The sequence below is a fragment of the Pyxicephalus adspersus genome, chromosome 2 (assembly GCF_032062135.1).
Source record: "Pyxicephalus adspersus chromosome 2, UCB_Pads_2.0, whole genome shotgun sequence".
Taxonomy (NCBI): domain Eukaryota; kingdom Metazoa; phylum Chordata; class Amphibia; order Anura; family Pyxicephalidae; genus Pyxicephalus; species Pyxicephalus adspersus.
This window is the reverse complement of record NC_092859.1, coordinates 100,801,810-100,822,679: the sequence shown is the minus strand read 5'-3', so window position 1 is coordinate 100,822,679 and position 20,870 is coordinate 100,801,810. Positions and strand designations below refer to the sequence as shown.

The 20,870-nt window shown below is 35.3% G+C and overlaps 1 protein-coding gene across 1 annotated transcript in view; it reads right to left on the bottom strand.

Moving 5' to 3' along the window:
• Positions 1–924: 924 nt before the first annotated feature.
• Positions 925–20,870, bottom strand: part of CERK (ceramide kinase) — a 41,083-nt gene continuing 21,137 nt past the window's right edge. Inside the window, exons 6-14 of the mRNA XM_072401625.1 lie at positions 20,152–20,215; positions 17,194–17,339; positions 13,549–13,623; positions 11,785–11,937; positions 9,898–10,003; positions 9,676–9,752; positions 3,863–4,071; positions 3,252–3,469; positions 925–3,056 (exon numbers count right to left, since the gene is read on the bottom strand). Coding sequence (XP_072257726.1) covers positions 2,972–3,056; positions 3,252–3,469; positions 3,863–4,071; positions 9,676–9,752; positions 9,898–10,003; positions 11,785–11,937; positions 13,549–13,623; positions 17,194–17,339; positions 20,152–20,215 — 1,133 coding nt within the window. The 3' untranslated portion in view covers positions 925–2,971. The remainder of the gene's footprint in view (positions 3,057–3,251; positions 3,470–3,862; positions 4,072–9,675; positions 9,753–9,897; positions 10,004–11,784; positions 11,938–13,548; positions 13,624–17,193; positions 17,340–20,151; positions 20,216–20,870) is intronic.

Genomic DNA, 20,870 nt, shown 5'->3' with positions numbered 1-20,870 from the left:
TCCCATTGGGGAGATTTTTCTATACCTCGAATGGGAGGAGATTCTTCTGAGATCTGGGATATCTGAGAAAAAAGGAGTGAATCTAAATACCTAATCAATCTTTTTTCTTTGCGGACACTAAAAATTGTTTGGTATCTGTTTTTGTTTTGTGGACTAATAACTTGCCTTGGATTTCCTCTAATCTTTCCATAATAAATAAGAGGACTCAAACAACTAAACCAAACCAATAATAAAGGAATGGAGGAGCTCAGCAATGAGGAGAGATTATCCCTTGAGAAGAAATGTTTAAGAGGGGATATGATCACCCTGTATAAATATATAAATGGTCCATATAGAGAACTCTCTTCCCAATTATTCACTTTAAGATCATTACAAAGGACAAGAGGGCACTCTTTGCGTCTGGAGAAAAAGAAGTTTAATCTCCAGATAAGGAAGGGATGCTTCTCTGTAAGGTCTGTGAAAATGTGGAATAGGCTCCCCCAGGAGTAGTTTCAGCAAGTTCTATTGACTGCTTTAATGAAAAAGCTGGCTGCTTTTCTAGATGCACAGAATATAACTGGTTATTAAATAGGTAAAGATAACAGAGACTGTTGATCCTGGGAACAACCGATTGCCTCATGGAACCAGAAAGGAATTTTTTTTCCCATTGGAGCAAAATGTACAGGGTTTTTTTTTGCCTTCCTCTGGATCAACTATGTCTTTTAGGGTTTTATATCTGGGATATGTTTATTTCCCTAGTGGTTGAACTTGATGGATTTATGTCTTATGATGGAATTATGTCAATGTACAATGTAAACATGAGTGTGGATGTTTGGTCACTGCTATATGGTAGCACTCCTGTTTGTGTGTATATATTAGTAATTGACCAATTTATGTAAAGCTCCTTTAACCAAAATAATCAGTTTTGAATAAAGGACCAACTCATTTTTTGCATACTAAAATATTTATTTTCATGATTTAAAAACAGCAGGAATGTTCAACGTTTTGCATTGCTGAGTTGCATGGTAAAACTAGACAAAACAAATTACACAACAATTTAACCAAAAGAACCTTGTAATGCAGCATAATTATCAGTAAGATGGTAAACTGTAAATACAAGCCCAATATCAGCCTTTCCATGTCAACTGTAATATAAGGTGTAAACACATTTAAATCCAGTCAACTACAGTACATTGAATTTATCATCTATTTGGGTTGGGTGTTAAATTTTACAATAAATCAGCAATACATTTACGCTACAAACCTATTACTGTGAAAATTTTTTTAAAGTAAAATTCAGTATGAGTTAGTTTCTTTTTAAAATAGTACCTCATTCGACTCTGATTTCCATGACAAAATAACATTTCATACAAATATAAACTATGGTCAACATAGTGTTAAAAGCCTCACACATTGATCTCCTGGATCAACAAAGTGTTCTGTGCTGGGATGACTGCCTTATGAAAAATACATTTATATTTTTGGAATTTCCAAACTGAAAAAAGTTTAAGCACTTTAAAAATGGCAATGGATCTTTAACTTTTTATTATTTATCTAGGGAATTATTTTTCCCTACTGTAGGAGTTTCTTTCTAAATATTTTTTTCCAATCCTAGTGTTAAGCATTCTCTTTGAAAACCTTTGTTTTGAATGTTAAAAACTGGTTAATATCACTGTAATGAAACCGCTGCTATAAGACAGTCCAAGACTTCAAACTGATTTTCAGCAAAAGTAAAGTGTCCATCAGAAGATTTGATTTGCCAACACACCATACTAAGCATGCAGCAATGCAAAGGTTTTCAGTCCCATAAATGAGTGTTGGCAAATTTGTTTACATTCATTATTGCACATTACATGAACATCTCTCTTTGAAAAAATGTTTAAATAAATGCAACAGGGTCACTACTATCTTGACAAAAAATATAATATATATTTTGTATTATTTAGGGATTATAGTGCACACTATAGGGATACAGACAACCACTTCTGTAAAATGTTTAAATCTATCAAGTTACCAAAGAAATAAATTCTAAATCAATGATGTCACCAGAATTAGGGCCAACGGGTTCTCTTGTACCCAGCTTATACAAAGCCAGAGAAATCTCATGAAATTAAATTTTAATGTGCTTGCTGGTGAAATCAGCGAGTCAAATACAACTCACAATGGTGCTATGTGCAAAAACATTTTACATTGTCTAGAACAAAAAGCAGGCGTTTGAAGATAACATTGCAAACATTTCTTCAATTGTTATGAATCTATACTGGAAACACAAAACGAATGCCCCAGTCTGTGTCAAAACCAAACATATTTTGCCAAGACCGGTACCACACTAAATCCCAGGGGGTTTATCAAAATGTGACAAACCAAATAGATTGCCAGTTTACATTTTTTGTCATGATACCACATTTAATAAAGAGTGATCAGTTGATTCACAGAGGTAATTCGTGACCTTAATTAACAAACTGAATTGCAAGCAGAAACCTCAATTCCCCCACCCCGGAACGGCAGAAATGTGACTGCTTCCTTTCCAGTAGGCAGGCGGTTCATCTACTCATAAATGTGCCCCTAATATAGCCTCAACTACTTTCTCTAGACAGAAAAAAGTAAAGGTGAATAGTTTTTTTGACAAAATACACCACAGCCTACAATAAATCATATAAATCTACATTACTGTTATGTCTACTTCTAACAAGGAAAGAACTTATTTTAGATGTTATGAACACTGGCTATATGTTCTAGGTGGTTACATAAACACTAGGTGGTAGGTTAATATAGGACAACATTTCAGTAAGAGCAATATTTCAGATTATATAAATGTCTTCTGCGTAGTCATAAATCCAGAGTTCACTAAATCACTATAAATTACAAGAAACTTAAAATATTATTAGATATTTACCATCATATTTCACAATAGATTTTTCAAACTGGATACCATCTCAGCTGTTAAATAAATAAAGAACGAACACCAAAAAGACAAAACAGTAATCTACTACTAAACCCTGCTTGGCATTTCATCATCTTCTTTATGGGAATCCTCGATACCCCTTGCAAACAGTCTGATAAGTTGACAGTGAACCCTGTAAAGCAAAGAAAAGAAATTTCATGTCATCTGCAACTGCTAAGATACATTTGTAGAAAAGACAACACAGCCCGAGGTCCAGGGTAACAAAGCTACATATAATACAAGCCATTGTTCCTCGGGTTTATTTTTGTATTTTACAGTGAATTTTTTTTTTTGGACTGTAGATATAATTTAGAAATTTTCCTTGTACCTCATTTCAATGGCAGTCTGTTCAAGGGTTTCCCCATCACAATTCCAGACACTGTTCAGCTGACTACAGCCACAAGTTGGGTGATCAGTGCATATCTGAGCAAAGTTCTTTTTTCCAATGTTTCCCAAATCAGTGCTCTCAGAATCATCTTCTTCAGAATGTTTAGGAGTAAACTGAAAAGTCTTTATCCGATAAACATCAACAAATGGAAAGTCAAACTAAATAAGAAGAGAAAAAAATGTTTACTCACGTTGATCCTCCGTAGTTTATTGTTTAAACACTACATAAAGTTAGTAATTTTAATTAAAAAGAAAATGTATTGTGGGGAATATAATAAAAAAACAAAGAGCTATGCAGTTGAAAATTTAAAAAATGCAAAATGAAGACTGTCACCTGAAAATTGTAAGCCTTAAGAATAAAAGGGAGAGTAGATTCAAGTTTGAACTGCCAGGGTATCATACCAAGTTTCACACAATATTCTCAAAATACCACATTTATCAATTGCTACCTGAATACATTACTAAACATGGAAATTCACTCCCTAGTGCAGCACCTAGTGCTGAAATCTTTCATTCATTCTTGAACTTAAATTGTACATTTAAAATAATTACCTGATCACTATTGCTTTTTGTGTGTCTGATCAGGTGCCGTAGAAAGTTTAACCTTGAGCATTTACGGACTAAAATAAGATCTGCTGTCCCATCTGCCAAGTGAGCTGCTGGTGAAAGACCTTTTGGACTGCGTGGACATGCACAGCTCATGACGACAATGTTAATTGACATAAATTTTCCTTTGACAGTTGTCCAGTTCTCCTCTTGTTCTAAAAACAAAAAAAGAAAACAGAAAGTTAATTGGAAAGAGATATATATAATATTGACAAAACATAGATGTGCACCATGTCAATTGGTGGTTTTGAACAAACAGGGAGATGCCTTAAAACCAACAAGTTTCTAGAAAATTACTTTTCTACAAGTATATTCAGCTTGTAAACATACAAGGCTGTGTTTATTTCCTAGCTTTCTTTTTTGTCCCTTTGCACAATATTGGGCATTCAAAATAAACACTGCTACCTTCATTGTGTGTCCTAAAAATGCAACAGTAAACAAAAGAAAATAGAAATTTAAAATGTTAGACTTCCCCTCATTTTGTCTTGATAGTCTATAATCACCAGAATATAAATTAAATAAATAAATTTTGCATAGCTTGTTTATAAACTGCCTGCATTGTTCGGCCATTGGTTAGGATCATTCCCAACAGTTATTCCACATTCATGATGTAATATTTTAAAAAGGAAAAAAAAAAATAAATCATGTGGGCTCAGTCTACATATTAGTGTGTATATCTGTATATTGGTGTGCATATCTGTTTTTCTCTCCTCCTTCTACAGGTAAAGTATTTTGTACTTTTGAGTTTGGTGTGATGGACCATTTGCTTTAAATGATCGACAAGCAGTTGGCCACCAGTAGACGGTTTCGTGTCCTCATGTAAAGTGTTACAAACAGCTTGTCTTTTCAAGTCAGAGACAAATGCTGTTCCACTAGGTGTCACCCGAGTATAAACCGAGATTCTTTTTCTAATGACATTTTAAAGGCAAACAAAAACAAAAAGTCTTTTGCTGTTTCAATTTTTTCTAAAACATTTTGCTGGCTTCACATTGAAAAAGACTGCATATATATTTTAAAGAACATAAAATTCACAGTTTTAGAGTTCAATATTTTGTTTTATATATATAGTACTATTTTCAGTTAAATGTTTTTTTTTTTGTTTTCATTTTTACACAGCTTCCTTTTTTTCTGGTATTTGGAGATCACAATCCAGTCTTTGTAATCATCCAAAGGATATGGTCCAGATCTTTTAGGGATCTTGCAATGTCCAACATTCCCATTCACAACATAATAAGCAGTATTACACAATGCATTTGTTTTGAAAGACAAGCTTTTCCACTGAAATAGTTTGATATAGTTTTATACATTGTGTTTACATATCCTTAAACCATGTAGCTCAGCAGTAAATTACCTGAAACGAATGACCTTACCTTCCCATTAAATGTAGTACACATCTAAAACTTGCAACTAACAGTCCATTAAGATACATAGTTCTTATTCTGGATACTGTCTCATTTCATATTACACATTGCAATTATTTTACCAGAGCCAGCCACAGCATTGGCATATGCCTAAGCGCTAATTAACTTCCTTATTGAAGCACTGAATCAAAGTAATCACTAATGTGAAATAAATAGTTTTCTGGTTACTTTCTGCGTACCTATAACAAAAAGATAATGAAAGAGGGGGAAAAGGCAGTCAGGCAAAAGAATGACATTCACAGCTGATTGAGTTCTTGTTCACAGCTGATTTGGTGGGCTGAAAAAGTACAGATCCATGTCCAGTCAAAGGTACTACATTTATATCTATCCTCAGGTCAATGAAAACTTGGTCGCTGTCCAACATGTGTTTACTGTCTCTGTGTTACGGTGGAATCACTAGTAGCATTAGGCCACTAAGTGCAGGCCATGCATGAAAATACTTATAGAGTCTACGGCAGAAAATGTATTTTTCATCTGCTGTATACTATTTAGAGATAATAAAGACGCATTTCCAAATGCCCAGGAATATACAAGGATTCTCAGTATATGCAACCTCCTAACATGGTTCTGGGAGCCTAAAACAATTCCCAAAAGAATAATTACACATAGAGGGATAAAAGGATTACCAGAAACTCATTTCAGGGATTCTTGCCAAATACACACACACTAATAAAAATATAACTAGTCCTATTAGCGTCCCATTAGTGCACAATACTGTTGGTAACCATCCATTGAAAAATAACCCAAAATTGGAGTGCTTTAGAGTCACTAAAATCCAGCGATTCCTGTAGAGCTCAAGGAAACATCTGCTTTCGTTGGCTGAAAGTGTGGCTTACATTTCTTGAGCAGACTGCTCCCTGTATCAGGTTTGAGGAGTGCCTTCTCCATACTGTGTGTGTCAGTTCTTCAATTGGTGTTTGATAGTATTCAAATAAAAGCTCATAGAAGGCCACTTCGGAACAGTTCAATGTGACATTCTTGGGTCTTTCAATTTTGTGTTTTGGGTCATCATCCTGTGAGCATTAATGTGCCTGAAACTATGCATTTCTAACACGGGCAATACACGTTTCACACCAGAAAGTTTCTAGATTTCATGGTTTTCTGCAAACACAAAACATCCTGTGCCAGACAGAGTAAAGCAGCATCAGAACAAAAACTTTATTTCATATATGGGCTTGGATGTGACTTCAATTTGGTCTCATCTGTCCAAAAGACATTCTACTAGTAGCGTTGTGGCTTGTCAATATCCATTTTAGCCAATTCCAGTCTGGTGTTTGTTTTCATCTGTGAAGTTCTCCTGGAACCTCTTACATTGAGCTCATTGTCACTCAAAAAAAAAGCACAGTTGGTAGGAAGACCCTGATGGACTTTGATTGTAAAAGCTCAGCTTATAACTCTTCAGAAGTTTTGCTTGGATTGTTTTCCTAACATTCCCTGAGTCGATTAACCTCTCCGACTAGGTCAAGAGAGGCGAACTACAAACTTGTACAAAATTTTAAATTATTGTCACAAAACATCAAGCTGCTTGTACATGGTCCAATAGCCTTGCTTGTCTATTAATTTGTTTCTCTCTTTTTCGCTAACAACTCTCTGGTGCTTTCTTTGGCCCATGGTCAGTGTGGGACACACAAAGATTCCAAACTGCATAGAGACTACAGGGAAAAGTGCTTTTCAAAAGGCATAGGAAAAGGTACTTATGGACCATTTCAGACTTGGGGGTTAACCTGAGCATTATGCTGCAGGCTTAAACACAAACTCCCAGAAACAGGAACCAGGCAAGTAATGTTTGATAAGTAAGCTGAATGATCTTGTGTTATCAGCAGTAGGTACTGCAGTGCATTGGCAACAGTAAAGCATAAGGCTTACCTTAAAGGTGAGTTTAGCCTAACATATAAATTTAAAGTCTTTAACAAGGCTGTTTAAAGCTTGACAAAAGTACCGTATTTTTCGGACCATAAGACGCACTGGACCATAAGACGCACCAGTTTTTGGAGAAGGGAAATGAAGAAAAAAAAGATTCTGAAACAAATAGTGTCCTAAAATATTTTATGTGCATTAAAAACCAACAGCACAGTCATAAACACATGTAACCCCCCCCCCACTTCTGGGGGAAAAAAGTGCGTCTTATGGTCCGAAAAATACGGTACATGATGCTTCTAAACAAAATGTGTAAAGGACCTTACAGCAAACATTTTATTACAACCACATTCAGCCTAGAAAATGGACAAAATCAGATCATGGGCTGCCATCCTTTGAATATATCTAGATAATTACAACTAAGGACAGTTCCCAAAAATAAAGGGATAAATTGATGTAACTACACTACCATACATTGCTGCCACAAACAGAAAAAGTTCGGTTTACTCCAATCTTAAATAAATGCTAATGCATGGCATAAATTAGAGGAGAGAATACACATGGTTATATGTAATACATAGTAAAGTTTGCAATGAAGGAAACATGATCCCAGAATGTTTCTGTATTCACAGAACGCAAAAAAGGATAAAAAAGTAAAAAGTAAAAAGATGAAGTGAAATGATCAGGAAACCAACAATCTTTACAAGCAAATCTCACTTAACCAAACCAACACAAGCAAGTACAAATATATGATGTGTTGATTTTGGCTCTTTAATCTTCAGGTTGGCTTTATAGGCAGGATGCCCTAATACCGCCCTTGCCAAAATCTAGCAGTACAACTAACTGCCAATATCATAATTGTCTTTTGTTTCCTCAGACATCTAGATAAATCACCCAAAGAAAACCTGCCAACTACTATAAATCCATTATTTCTTGCTCATATTAACCTTGTCAAAGGCAGCAGAAGATGGGGTTAATAATTTGTAACGCATGTCCAAATAAACAGCTACAAGCCTAAACCAACAGTTGATAACATGACATCACAAAGGTGAATAAACAAGCTGCAGACCAATATTTTGTCCTTGCCACCAGATGAGCTAATTATGTGACTTCCACCTGTGCTGTAATAAGAGATTTTAGATAATACAAATCATTTACTACCCATCTGTTACAGAAATGGGCTACCACTATTTATATGGCAAAGTTGAATCATCACTGTTAACATGCAAATAGTTAATAAGTCATGGTGATCAAATAAATGGTAAATGAGTGGTTAATTTTTATGTGTACATGTAAATATTTTCAGGCTGACTTAATAAACAATGCAAATTACAAAAGAATGATACCCAAAGGTAAAAAAAAAAAAAAAGTAGTACTGGTTCCTATAGGTTACAACATTATGGGGCGTATTTATAAACGTTTCACTTTTGTATTCCAACTTTTTTTCATTCTTTTGGTTTTGGGACATTGTCCAAGGATTCAAACATCCACAGCAATTTTGGTTACAAATTTAACTATAAAAAATATGAAAGTCTGACTTTCCTAGTGACCACAGTATAAAATGTCATTTGACATTAAAAATACCTCTAGAGTGAATCTTAGCACATATAAAGAATTGTTAAAAAAAAAAAAAAGTTTCAGTTTTAGGCAGGTGTGCACAAAAAGCTGTAAAGTATCAATGCTTTCACAAATATGTATTCTAATTTTTTGTTCTTAATTTAGAAAAAATCAAATCAATATTTGGTGTGACTACCCTTTATGCAAGTGTGCCTATGGGAATTGATATGGATTTAAAGGCAAGGCAAAGAAAAGGTAAAGCACAGTGAAGGTTCCTTGCATGTCAGGAGCTTGCCGTCAGGATTATTGGTGTCCTAAATGCTGATAAATACAAGAGTGGATACCTACTCATCATGCAATACTATCATGCAATGTCATTAAGAACTATCTTCAGCTTAAGTTCTAGAAGTGATTGTATGACCTTCAAAGAGCCCTGGTCTCAACATCTTCGAGTGTGTCTGGGACTACATGAAGAAAAACAGATATGTAGCAGCGTACATTCACAGAAGAGCTGTGGTTAACTCTCCAAGATGTTTACAACAACTTACCAAGTTCCTTCAGAAAGCATGCTAGTTTACATGGAAACATTTGATTTAGATTTTCATTTACTTTGCATTGTTATTTGAAAAAAAAAAAAATATTGCCACTTCTCTGAAAATATTGCAGCATTTTCATACCTGCTTAAAACTTTTGCACAGTATAGTATGTGTGTGTATTGTGAGAGGGTGTCACCTAGTCTTGTGGGGAAAGTGCTGGATGGGGTATATGCACCATTCAGAAAAAGTTAATAGTTTTAAGACTCAAGGAAATGTTTGTTTTATCTGGTTTGTCAGTTCAGTTTGTTGAAAGCAGGATTGTTACACATTAAAATAATTTTAGCCACAGTGAGAGTTCATCATGGTCATTTGATTAGTATGGTCTTACCATTGTGTTGTAAGCCATAAGTTTCTGCTCTCTGCTGCTCCTCCAGTTGTTTGCTACTTTGCCTGCAAATGTAGCACCTGTGAGCATAAAACAAATACAAACCCAAATGAGGAACGCTTAGTAATTTTTTATCCAATGACCACGTATGTAATAGTAAAAAACACATAAGAACTCCTCTTTGTAAATGCAACAAATTCAAATGAATAGATTAAAGTAAATTACCCAGCTGTGCAGCAGACATTATCTCTTGGAGAGCCCACTGCCCACTTTGCTGGTTGGAAAGACACTGTCCCTTCATAGTAACGATGAGATAGAAAAGTCTTGAAACCTAAAAGAGAGAATCTTACAATCACTTAGTTCCAACAATGTAGACTGCAACCGCTCAACCAATGCAACTATGAAGCAATGTGGGTAATTTTGTGGCTACTTTTCCTGTGTAAACATTGGACAGGATTCTGTGATTCATCATTTGAAATGCTATAATTTGGTTCCTGTATTTTCTCTATATTAATAAAGTATCCCAAACAATGTAAAAATACTTACAAAGTTATAAGAGATTAGGTGGGCTTTAGAAAACAATAACTTCCTAAAATTCTTCCAACTCACATACACCTTTGTACCCTACCAGCGAGAAAGGTGTGTGGCACAAGAAGATACAAGCGAAAGATTATATATATATAAAGATTTCAAACCTTTTAGCAAAAAATCATTCATTAAATTAAAAAACTATTTTGCCAGAGTATAAACTGCAAAATGTGTCTAAATTGACCAGAATTCTCATGTTACAATTTAAGCACCTTAATATGCTTACTCATAACAAAATGACCTTTGGTAAAAAGTCAATCCAGTAAATCTAGTAAATTTATCTTCTAGACAAACATTTTAACACTGGGGGTAGAAAAGTAGGATACCCTTACATACACTCAAATACATACATTTAAACTCATAGAAAATGTCATCAAAGGCACACAAGTTTATAAATTTATAGGTATACGTTTTACCACTTTTTATTATACTGTTCTATATGTTATGGGCAAGTCATATTAAGTTAATTATATTTTAACATAGCGCAAAGACAGCATATAAATGGTAGGGTTTATATCGCTTCTTTAAATATGACACAATAAGATGTTTGGCTTTTATTCAACGGAATGATTTTTTGCTAAAAGGTCTTGAAATGAGACATCCATGCATTTTACTGTAATGCAAAAAAACACAAGAGAGCTGAAATAGTACATGAAATCTGTTAAACAGTAAAGTCAACCCCCACAAATCTACCTTAGGCTGACACGAAATTTAGTAGTAAGATCGCATAACACAACCACATGTAATCATGCTCTAGGTTGACAAACAGCCAGTTTAAATGCATTAGACACTATGCTAGTGGCTGACGAAATCCTAATTTTGAAGGAGACAACAAATGCAGTGATTACATACAAAAATAGCATTCAGGAGTGTAAACTGCTATTTTGTTTCAACTCACTTTTGACTTAAGTTTAAATATAACTACTGAGGAAAATTGCTGTGATTTATTTTATCCACAAGTACACATTCATAAAAATGAGGAAAAAATAAATACAATTTCCTTAATTACATTTACCAATGTTGGTGCATCAGAGAGCTGCAGTACAGTAAGATTTTGGATAACTGTAGCGCAGCAAAATAAATCTTAAACCTAAATGGGTTTCTTGCAAATCTATTTTTAATTTTCCTACTGGGACAGGACTTACAAAGCCTAACATTAAAAAAAGGACTACTTGATTATTGATATGCAAATATAGATGTTAATTATTTGCAATAATACAGGATTACTATTTTAACACTAGAAATGACTCCCTTTATGTTACTTTAAGATTATGGTCAGTAAAAAAGGAATGAATAGGAATGGCCTGTTCATTTTCTGTCAAAGGCAGCAGGACATGGAAAGTATTGAAAATTTTAACTACCCCCCATAACAACCAAGAAATAGGATTTGTTAAACTTGAATTATTTACCTGAAACAGTGTGTTTAATGACAAACATACATAACAAAGAACTCACACACACAAAAAAAAAAAAAAAAAAAAAAACTATGGAGAAAGGGTAACTGTAATGCCTGGGTTACTTTACCTGAAAAGTCATATCTGGCAGGGCCCAGCCACCTGTTCTTTTCACTGCCTTTTAAGACGTCTCCATAGAAACCGTAACCCAATAAGGAAACTGTGTACTTCAAGAGTGTTTTTTTGTTGTGAACTGCACTTACATCCAGGGGCTGAGAATCACCTACGTAAGAAACATTAAATACATTTATTTCTCAAAAGACCGCCGATATCCCAATGATCATTTCAATAGCCACCTCATCCTTTACCATCACAGGCACTAGTACAAAAAGAAATAAAACAGTTTTTACATATTACCAATATATCTGAAGTCTTCCTTTATGTAAATTTGTGGGGTTTGCCTTTATAGATTGGGTGTAAGGATTCAAGTACACAGGAATCAAGCTCAAGTATACTTTCAGGCAGTTCCCAGTCCCACTTTGTTACTTTGATTTCAAACTGCTGAGTTAGTTGGTTCAAACCAACCAATGACTTGTAGGGGGAAGAAAAGCAGCACAAAGAACAAATGCCACTCACAACAAGGGTAGTCGTGAACTGGCAAATCCGTCTGTCTCTGACGAACCAAACAGAAAGAGAGCTTTTAACCCACTAGTTTTACCAACCATGTGAATAGGCTACCTGAGTGAACAGCAGCTGTCCATTTTGTCAACTGCAATTGAAAAAGATGCATGCTATGCATTCCAGAATGCCAGTATGACTTTCCACTATGCTCCACAAAGTGTGCACACCAGGAGTGTTGAGTGTAGAGTTCTATGAACCTTAAGAAGCAGGCAAAACTGTTTTTTTGCTAGAAGCAATCAGAGATAGACTAGACTTGGTTGGTCCAGGGCATCTAAGTTAACCTACCTTCATGGTATATCATATTTGACATTCTTTTTCTATCTCTGCATTATTAAATGTCCTAAACACTGGACAAACCTATTTACAGTCTATACACAAAACCCCAAAGCAAGGATACAAATGGGACCTAAAGCAGTGATGTGTGGAAGAGTGTCATTGGAGTATGGTTTGCACATTGTATTTAGTCAGTTATATCCCAAATTTCATGGGATATTTGGCTGAAGACAATTTGAGCGTCTTTCAGAGCAAACATACTGCCTATTATTGCATGAGATTTTCAGTGAATTGTCATGCCTATAATGTATGTGAAAAAAAAATTCATGCAAGCCATAGTTACAAAACGTATTATCTGAGGGTGCCCGAAACTCCATATTTGTCCTTTCAGATTATGATACTTCTCGGGTTTTTGCTACGGCTGAAGTGAGTACGCAATGCGGTCATTATTAGTACATTATGATATCTGTAACTGCTTGTCGTTTCTTGCTACCCAAGAACTTCGTTTTACTTCTCTCGTGTCGCCTAAACTGTGTGTTGTACAGACCTGAAAGTTTCAGGGTATACAGAGGAACCTCTTAGCTTCCTAATTATTGTGATTTTTAGGATATAGGGTCACAACGTCAATGATTCCACGGCATATGCCTGCTTCATGGGTAGCATGGTCTGATAGGACACCATGACTGAAAAGTAAACTTCCAAAGTAACAGTGCTTGAGATGTGTGTATTATAAGTCAATTTAAACACAAAACATATTGTCACACGTAGACAAATGTAGTTAATGCTTGAATGCGCACATAAGCATCCATATTTGTCAGAAGCCAGGGCTGAAAAGTCTGCAGTCTATCAGATACAGATAAATGATAGCTATGCATACTGTATGAATTCTTATTCTGTATTACATTTTATAGCAAGCGACTACATACTAAACGTTGCATACCCAATATGATGTGCAAAGCTGAAGTTACTGGATCATTAATTCCTACAGTAGCAAAACATACACAGTCTGTAGAACCTGAAACAAAGAAAATCAATGTCATTAAAAAAAAAAAAAAAAAAAGATTAGTAAAAAACAAAACAAAAAAAAAACTATTTCTAATAACTGTTGCACTCCTGTAATAGCCAGTGTCTGCTTCCCAGCTCTCCTTATACTCCTTTCTCGCAAGGTAATGCTGGAATGGGCCAAGCAGTCATCTTGTACACAGGCGTCAGCATACCTTATTATATCTTTACATTGTAATTCCAAAACATTTAATTCTTAATTCTAAACTGCCTACTCTTTAAGGAGAATGCATAATAAAAGTACACAATAAATTGCAATGAGGGGTTTAAGATAAATAATCACAAATGTAATCATGTGATGTGCTCTCCAGTTATGAACAATTACTTTACCAAGTGTACTCAGAGTGTCTGACCTATATCTTAAAATAAATGGCCAGTGGAAAGAAGTGATTATGATGATATGAAATTGTACCTGACTGCCACCACATAAAGAAAACTACCATGGCGAAGAATCAGTTTGCTCAGTATAAAGATGAAAACTCCATAGCTGAACTGAATATTAGATGAGACATTCCAAAAATAGGAGATTCTTTTGTTGAAGGGGGACAGAGAATTGTCAAGTTTCATTTATTCCCTTTTCTGTAGAGAGGAACTGGGAACAGTGCCCAGCTCGGGCTACTGTATGTTAAATCCACTTTTACTAAGCTTGTAGTAAAAGCAGCAATGGATCAAAACACTGTGCAGCAGCAGCCCTATTTCTATCACTGCCCACATAAAAAGTTTAATGTAATTCCAAGGGCATATGTTTCTCAAGAAAGGATTAGTCTGTGCAGCTCTTAGGCAAAAAAATGGTTCTTCAATAGAAGTATACGCTTAAGTCAACACATCAGATAAATCTCAGTCTTTGACATATTACTAATAAAACCTTAGCCTTACAGAGCAGTAGGATTTCAGTTGTATTTATTATATTTTGAGTTTGTTGCAATAAGTCAAGACCTCGGGAAAGAAATTGTGAAGTGTATGAAAGTAAGAGGGGGCCAAGGGCTGACTAATAAGAGATAGCTGTGTTATCAGTTGAAATAAATTTGATAAGGGTAAAACAGTGCAAGATAGAGTACATTTGGTCATTAAATGAAAAAAACAGCAACTTGACTCTGTTCCGAAAAAAAGACCAGAAGAACAGAAGACATTATGTAATTAGATCTTTAATGCAAGAATATGAAGTGTATGTTTTACAATAAATAGTAACAGCCTCTCTCAAAATGTCCTAATGGTCCAACAAGGAACGGTAATTTCAGACATATTTGGAACAATCTCATACAGGAAACCGCTAAATCTTTTTTCATTAGCTCAATGGCCAAATAATCTCAGGCTTAAAAATGTTAATGCTGCTTCATTTAAACTCACCTCTGATTGCTAACCCCAGACACTGTTCACAATCCTTCTAAAATACAACCTATAGGAAACCCAGAGGTCTAGAAGAACAGCAACACATGCTTAGGGGAGGCCACAAAACTAATATGGTCTCACACAAGTTGTAAAGTAGATATTGGATATGGATGTGTACTTTTAGGTTTTTCGGGCTTCAGCAAGGGGTCAAAGTCTCACCCTTCTCGACTTAACACTTTTTCATTTTAAACTGAATATTAAAATTGGTATTTTTAGGATTTTTTTTGTTTTCAAAAACATTTGCTATATTCTAAATACAGCCTAATGTTGCCAGGGGTTCATTGAGCAATTTTTGTTCCCTATGGCAAAGTTTTTGACATCTGTAATGGTGGGATTCTTCCCACTGACCAATGTAAGAGGCATTCATCCCACTGACTGTAACAATAATGCACTGCGATCTGTGTGTAAAAATAGTTTCCCCAAGACCTGAAAGGTATTTTTTGGGTTGCCTCACATTAAAAAGGTCAAGACGACTGACCAAAAGTGTGGATGTGTGAATACACAGTTGCAGCAAAGACCCCAAATGCAATAGAAAGTCATTGAACTGACTGCAGGAATTTGAAATCTCTCAAACAGCATCCACCATAGGCCAAACCACCACATCCAGTAAAATGACATTTTGAGTGATAAAACAATTGTGGAAATATGACTGCAATTTACATACACAAAAGGACTGATAGATCTGTATATTATTTTACAATTACTTGTAATACTGCAGCCAAGCAGGCACTCTGAATGACTAGTTGTGGTAATGGCATCACTTAGGCTGGGTCTACATGGACGTTTTGTAAAAAGACATGTAAACGTTCCTACTGCGTTTGTAAGCGTTTTTATGCATTTTTTTAAAATGCTGGAAAACGTCTATGCCACGTTTTCTCGCGTTGTTTTGCGCATTTTACCGAGATTATACAAGCGTTTTAGCACTTTGTAGAAGTGATTTCTGCAAGTACAGGAAGTACATACATCCCTGCATACATGTGATAATGTGATCATGCAAGAGTACAGTGACAAATGTAACAGTATACACAGAATAGAGTGAAAAGAGTGCAAAGTGAAGCACAATTAAAGACAATGACTACACACAAGTGATAATGAATGACATCATTTGCAGGTGTGAAAAGCACCAAAAGCAAACACAATGGCAGACAATCTTCACACGTGCCAGGCATAGGTATTAATTTTTTAATAGCATAGTACATGTAATTAATCATGCATGACACATGGAATAGTGACACAGGCCATTGTTAAAACGTTTGTAAAAGCCTCTATTGAAATCAATGGAAGCTTTTTTATTGACAACTTCTAGCATGCATAAACGCAGGAAAACGCTCCCATTAAAACCAATGGACGCGTTTTCCCGCATTTTCCTGCGATTTACCAGCGTTTTAATTTTTTAAACGTTGCAAGCAACGTTTAAGATAAAGCTGAAATACGTGCCTGAAGGAAACGTCCTGGTGTAGATTAGCCCATTGGAATGCATGGGGACTTCAAACAAGGGCTTTAAAAGCCTCAGGTTAAACGCTGTGGAAACAGTCCGTGTAGACTAAGCCTTAATAATGCAGCCCATGTCCACATTGAATAATATTATTAAATATAATATTTTAAGTGTATGTATGAGAATATTTTTCTAAACTCATTTTTGTTGACAAAGAATTTTTCACAACACGAGTTTGTGGGACTTCTAAGTGTGTGGGAAATAAACACCTATTAGATGGCAGGTAGTGGCAAATCACTTTAAACATTATAGTTATTTGGGTCATTGATTTGCATAATTTTGCCTGGGGAAATATAACTAATCCATGCATAATCCACAAAAAAGGGCTATTAGGAATTACAAATAACATTCATTTAGAAAAAGCTTGACTTAAAGAGCCCAGACACGTGACCTTGCATATATACAGCCAGAAACCTAATGAGTGTGAATACAACCAGTTTAATCCTCATTGATGCTAGCATGGTCCCAAATATATAATCATTTTGATATGCTAGCTTTGTTCTATAGTTGAAATTTGTTTTAGAACAGCAAGGTCACGTAATGAATATTAAAATGAGCTGCATCACTGAGCAGAAAGGTCAGTATCACAAACGAAGCTGAACAACATGAGGTCACAATGAGCTTAAATAGCTGACTTACCAGCAGGAATAATGCCAATCCTCATATAGCACCGAGATAATGGAATTTTAGGATTGTTATGATCAACATCAGAATCCTTTTGTATCCGGCCTATAAGGCCATGGAGCACTTCACTGAACATTCCATCGCCACCAACACAAACAATGCTGCAGTGATAAAATGTCTCAGTTATAACAGTTTCACAGCTGTCATGTTCTCAATGAATAAATATCAAAAAAACATTAACCATGTACTTTTTCTGTCATCCAACACCGATGAGCATCACATTTGCATACCTGAATGAAGTAAATGTGTATTGCAGGAATAATTTCATGATTAAATATTAAGAGGTGTTATTTAAAGACAGTAGAAGAGAAAATCGCACTGCAATTCAAATTTTTAAATCTGCACTATACCAAAAGGACAAAAGCCCAACAGGATAAACTGAGCTCATTACCAATATACACTGTACAAGTCACCCCTAGCAAGGACTTCTAACAAAACACATATGTGTTCTTATTAGACTTCAAATTGGTGATGGAAAAAAGTAAGGAAAGGTTAAAACCCCTGTCAGGTTAATGTGCCCCAATGGTAAGATTTCCCTTCCTGTCCCCTAAACAGAAGAGAAAACAAAGCATTTTTCATGGTTATATGCTTAAATGGGAGGAAGTTCTAGGCCGGACTTTATCTCCAGAACATTGAATAGATATTTGGGAGGCGGCACATAAGAGCTCTATTTGTATGCTATATAAAGAAAATTTGTATAAAATTATACTCAGATGGTACCATTTACCGGCTGTACTCCACCAATTGTTTCCTAATGTTGACCCCGTATGCTGGCGGTGTGGGAGCCATCGAGGTACATTAGAGCACATATTTTGGTTCTGGCCCCCTATCCAGGTATATTGGTCCCGGGTTAACAACCTACTATCTGATGTGACTCAGCAACCTATAACTTTGGACCCTCTCACCCATCTTCTGCGTCAACCCTCCCCAGCGTTACCGAATTTGTCTCGTAAGCTGCTATCCCATATTTTAGTGGCAGCTCGAACATTGATTCCCAACCAGATGGAAGGCGGTTTTACCCCCTTCCATGGAGAATCTATATGCCCGGATCCAGGACATCCGCCTTATTGAATACCTCACAGCTCTTATTAGGAATGCGGTGGACAAGTTTGAGATGGTCCGGGAGGCTTGGGATCATTACTATGCTAGACTGCATGGTTGACCCTGCCCAGACTTTGTTTCCCTGCCCAACTTTGGTTATTGTTTCCCTTGGAAACTGTATGTTTCGATACTGTTTTGTAGTTTTATTTTGTGTTTTTTTTTTCTTCTTTGTACCCTGTTAAAATTTCTTTCAATAAAAATACAATTAAAAAAAAAAAAAACACATATATGATCGCAACAAATATCCAGGACTTCCCCTTTCTGTGGCAACTCCAGATTTTAGATTTTTCCTTACTTGCAGTAACTATGACAATGATAATTAGGATCAAAAAGGCAGGACATAGAAGCAAAACTTAAAATAATTGGTTTTCCTTACCTAGTCCACCCAAATTAAAAATAATTATGACTTTAACACTTTGGAGATTTACAATTATTTTTGTCAAGGGTCCATGTTTATGTACTAAGTGTCTCCCCCTCCATCCAATAATTGGCTAAACGGAGCATTGTTCCCCCCCCCCAATTACACAATATTTATGATGTACTGTCCAATAGACAAAAAGACCAATGGCTGAATTATCCTGCAAGATTTTCCACCAATCAGGAAATATTCAGATTATTAAATTACATCAATTGTAAAATTCTAAAAAGTATTGCAGCTCCAGTCCTCTGCCTTACTACGCTAACATCAGCTACAAGGTAACTCATCTACATTAGCTGCGTCTCTACCCCTAAAAATATCTCCCTGGCATACTTTTATTTACTGATCTATTTTATACACACCCACTATAGGTATCTCTCAAAATCGGGGGATCTCCTGTACTTTACCTCCACATTGGAGGCACCCAATCTCTTCTATATGAATGGGGAATACACCAAATCTCATCTTTTGCTCTTGGACAACATAAGGTATTACCTCATTACTACTTATCAAATTAGAGAAGCGCTAAGACAGCTATCAAATTATATCAAAAAGAATATTTTCTAACTACATATGAATGTTTTCATTCATACCTATACCCTATGTGTATCACTGTATGTGCAATAACCCCTTGAAATGTTGATAATTATTGTGGTTTGATAAAAAATGTATGCTTTTGTGTTTTACTGCTGCACATAAGCTATCTCTTGGTAATTGCACTTATTGCTAAGAATTTACTGTAAACCTAGATACTGACAAGTATTTACTTTAGGCTTCGCTAAGCGTACCGTCATCCCTGAAGAAGCCCATTTCGGAGGAAACCCGTCGGGTCTACGGCCTTTACGTATGCAACAGTATATTTCCCATCTCTCATATTCCATTAGCCTATATGGCCCATTCATATGTATATATCGAATTAAGAGTTTCAAACAAGACTGAGATTCAGCCAATGATCAACTGTTATTGTAATATGAGCAATTATCAATAATAGATTACATGGCTTGCCTAAAACCCTTCTTTTTGTTATTTCCTTTATTTACACTTAGGGCATTTATACTTAGAGTTGACAAAAATGCCTTTTCAAGGCAATATATGTAATTTCACTATTTATTAGTTTTTTTAACCTTGTTACCTGTAATATCTGACCATTAATTTTTGAATGTTAAACTTAGCACAGCTGCTTCCCTTTTTGAAGTTAGTGGTTAACATTCAAAAGCATAAATCTCTGCTAGAAAAATTAAGCTCAAAATTGTGGTGTAGAATTTTAGCACACAGTCAATTTACTAAGATACAAGACGTTATTTTATCTGCGTTTATTTAACCTCACATTAATATTAGATTTAAAAAAAAAAAAAAAAAAACAACACATCCTGCTTTTGCCATAGAATACTCACCCATCATATTTATCCAAATTGACTTCATAAATATTATCTCGAGCATGGTTTGCATATTCTGTCACTGTGAAGAAAATAAAAGGTTACAGCAAAGAAGAAACAATTTAGTAGTAAATGACATTTATTTGTTGACACTGAAGGATGCAGAAATTAATTTAACAATTTTCATAGGTGACTAAACTGAACTATTCAAGTATAAACCTTATGTGTATCACAGTCTATAACAGCCTAAGAAGCACAGATTATAGTTTATAAATTTCCACGTTAAACTATTTTTTTTTTAATATGTACAGTAAATCTTCATTAAGTAGTTATTTATAGCAAAAATAAAATCTATTTAAAACCCAAAATATTTGCCAATAAGCTAAGTGTACATGGAATGTTTCCCCAGCCTTTAAACACCCATGCACAAAATTCCTATTTATTCCAATGGGCAGTCCACACCAGGAAGTTTGTGGGCAGCACTTAAGGAGATTTTGTTAAGGAGAACACCCTCTGCTGCATTTTCCTAACTTTATAACAGCTTTGGGTAGACCATTCAAGTGGAATTCATTATAGTGGGAAGACGCCCTTCTACTACAACCTAAAGCACCATTAACATATCTGCAGGAAAACTAACAAACCCAAACAGTATACAAACACACACAGTGGTCATAAATAAAGTTGTTTACACAAGTACATATTTTTACTGTATAATTTTTGTATATTTTTATAGTAAA